The sequence below is a fragment of the Eimeria acervulina genome, genomic scaffold, assembly GCF_000499425.1.
Source record: "Eimeria acervulina Houghton genomic scaffold, Eah_scaff319, whole genome shotgun sequence".
Taxonomy (NCBI): Eukaryota; Apicomplexa; class Conoidasida; order Eucoccidiorida; family Eimeriidae; genus Eimeria; species Eimeria acervulina.
In genome coordinates, this window is record NW_013549889.1 from 1 (window position 1) to 3,210 (window position 3,210).

The 3,210-nt window shown below is 41.0% G+C and overlaps 1 protein-coding gene across 1 annotated transcript in view; it reads right to left on the reverse strand.

Moving 5' to 3' along the window:
• Positions 1 to 632: 632 nt before the first annotated feature.
• Positions 633 to 3,210, reverse strand: part of EAH_00032710 (hypothetical protein) — a gene marked incomplete at both ends in the record, with an annotated part of 4,153 nt that continues 1,575 nt past the window's right edge. Inside the window, 6 exons of the mRNA XM_013395972.1 lie at positions 633 to 726; positions 1,455 to 1,536; positions 2,177 to 2,274; positions 2,493 to 2,573; positions 2,822 to 2,900; positions 2,995 to 3,030. Coding sequence (XP_013251426.1) covers positions 633 to 726; positions 1,455 to 1,536; positions 2,177 to 2,274; positions 2,493 to 2,573; positions 2,822 to 2,900; positions 2,995 to 3,030 — 470 coding nt within the window. The remainder of the gene's footprint in view (positions 727 to 1,454; positions 1,537 to 2,176; positions 2,275 to 2,492; positions 2,574 to 2,821; positions 2,901 to 2,994; positions 3,031 to 3,210) is intronic.

The following is a 3,210-nucleotide window of genomic DNA, read 5'->3' on the forward strand; positions in this document are numbered from 1 at the left end:
GCAAGAGCTTTTCAAGCACGTCGAAGTGTTTTTCCTGCTTAATAACGAGGGTTTAAGTGTTTAATAACAAGGGTTTAAGTAATACAAGTTTAATGGTTTAATAACAAGGGTTTACAAGGGTTTAATAACAAGGGTTTAAGGGTTTAATATATGAATAATAAGGGTTTGAGAAATTAACAATAAGAGATTAAGGGTTTCTAGAATAAAAGTTAAGGTGTTTGACCCTGCTGCAGTTTAATACAATACTATTTAATTAGTTTATTGATAATATATTATAATATTCATGTTGTTTGTGCTGTAATTAACTTACAAGATCGGGGAGAAAGCTCGTGACGACCCTAGGATTGAGTTTATATTTCTGAACTTTGTTGTTGAGTGCCTTTCCAGCTAACCATTGCAAGAAAGGGTGTTTATTTCGAATACCAGCATTGATCTTACTAGAGATTTTATTAAAGACACGAGGAACAGCAATAAAGACAGAAGGTTTAGCTAGCTGTACATCTTCAGCTAGCTTTAGCATATCACCACTATAATATGCTACACGAATACCTAGCAAAGTTACAACTAACTCTACACCTCTTTGATATATATGTGCTAGAGGTAAATAAGATAAAGTACTGTCTCCTACAAACACTTGCATGCGGTTGCTGCTACCAATGTACGACCCAACAAATGATAATAAAGAGCTGTTCGTATGAACAGCTCCCTTTGGTAGACCCGTCGTTCCTAAGCAAACATAAACACAAGCATTCATATTATATATATTATTTAATATACATAATATATATAAATATATATATATAGTATATAAATCAGCATATAATATGAAACTATAGAGTTAATAAATAAAGCATTCTTCAGTTAATATATACCCCTCTTTTTATAGGCTTAAACACCATTAACATTAATGTATAAACCCTTTCTTATAAAGATAAACTCTAGCATCAATCAAACAATCAATATACCCTTTAATACAATAATAATAAGCCCTAGCACTAAGGCTTTAAAAACCCTATAAAGAAACGATGAATACCCTCTCAATGATATATAAACCTTTTGTTAGAACTCTAAACCCTCAAAGTAATTAATAAACCCTCACACGATTAATAAACCCTCTAGCAAGACAGCAAACCCTCATTAATTAAATAATTAATTAATTAACCCCTCAATAAAACCCTCAACAAGCACGCATTAATAAACCCAAACCCTTCACTAAAACGATAAACACTCTCTCCAAAAAGAAGATAAACCCTCATTAAAAATAATAATAAACCCTCTCAGGTTATTATGACAAACCCCTCTTTGCACAACGGCAAACATTTTCAGAGAATTCACAACACTGAGCTCCTATGCTCTTTATTTCTTTATTTTATAAATCTATTTGTATTTATCTACTTGAGTTTTTAATTTAATTTATTTATTATTTATTTATCGCTCGCTAAAATAATAATTACCAGAGGTAAATATAATTGTGCAGATGTCGTCCAGAGAAGGTTCGAGTTCCTCCGGTTTTTTGGTGTCAGGAATAGTGAGGTACTGCGATAAGACAAAGAGACAAACCCTAAACCCTAAACCCTAAACCCTAAACCCTAAACCCTAAACCCTAAATCCTACGGGTTTGGGGGCTTTCGATGTCTGAACGCTCGGCTCTTGCCAACAAAACCGAGTTCTGAGAAAAGGCTTGGGGTTAGTTAGGCACGATGTGTGATGTGTGGTGGTTTAGGGTTTAGGGTTTTAGGGTTTAGGGTTTTAGGGTTTAGGGTTTTAGGGTTTCATTGCTTGCCCTTCTTCGTAGTTTTTCCTGGTGGTACAGAGACACTCCTGCCTCGCGGAACGCGTCGATCTGCTCCTGTGTTGGCTGCGAAATGCAAAACCCTAAACCTCAAACCCTAAACCCTAAACCCTAAACCCTAGATCCCAAGGGTACCCTCAATAAGAGGAAAATGAAGGAAAGTTGCCTATTACACAAATACAAGCTAGTAGCGCTGGAGACTGTTTATTTACAGCTGCAGAGTGCGTACGTACACCTCAAACAAAGCACGCAAAGCCACACGAATTCATCTTGTCATCATAAACAAACAATCAGAAGAAGCAGCAGCTCCGCAGACAGTAGAATCCAAGCCCCAAGCTGCATGCATGCACCGCAAGCCCCAAAACGCATGCATATGAATCTCACTTCATCAAATGAAATAACTGCCTTTAAAGGAAATCCCTCCTTCTTTAGCTGCAATGCGGCGTCCAGCTTCGAGCCCTCCGCAGCCAACACCTCCATTTCTGCAACAAAACCCAAACCCTAAACCCTAAACCCTAAACCCCAAACCCTCGTCGACCCAGTGTACGAACAGCCCCTTCGCCAATGCCTACAGCTTCTCTCATCAGCTCCAAGAACTCAGGGTTTAGGGGAAACGGTTTAGGGTTTGGTTAATGGTTTAGGGTTTAGGATTTGGTTTAGGGGTTAGGGTTTAGAGTTTGGTTAAGGGTTTAGGGTTTACTGGTTAGTTTAACGATATGCTTCACCGACGGTTCTCCCAGCGTATCGTAGAGAGGAACTGTGACAATACCCCTGTAATTCGCTGCGAATAACAAACCCCAAACCCTAAACCCTAAACCCTAAACCCTAAACCCCAAATTTGCCACTTCACGTGCCCCTGCCCCCTTAAGCTAAAAGCCTGAGTACGAAGGCCTGCTACGCTCCACCCAAACCCTAAACCCTAAACCCTAAACCCTAAACCCTTGCCTGCGAAGTCTAGCAATCTCCAGTCCATCCTAGTCCTGGACCAGAGACCCAAAACCCTCAAGGGTTTGGGGGCAGGGTTTAAACCCTCTTCATCATAATGCGACAGAGGAACCCCAACCTCCTGATCGAGCGCACGCCCCAACGCCTCCACCATGCGCAGCGTCTGCAGACACACAAACCCTAAACCCTAAACCCTAAACCCTAAAACCTAAACCCTGAATAGGCAGAAGCAGCAGCAATCCACACGCCGGCCCTACGCGGGCTGCTCCTCCGACGTGCGTGCCTCCAGCACCCTGCGGAACCCCAACCCCAAACCCTAAACCCTAAACCCTAAACCCTAAACCCTAAACCCTCACGTCTGCGTAGGTGAAGTATTTGAAGTCAGAGAGTGTTGTCTGCGAATTGCTGTCTTTGATTGGCTGCCGCTCCCCCACGTATAAATTCCTGCCAAAGATGCGAGCTGCTTCTTTTAG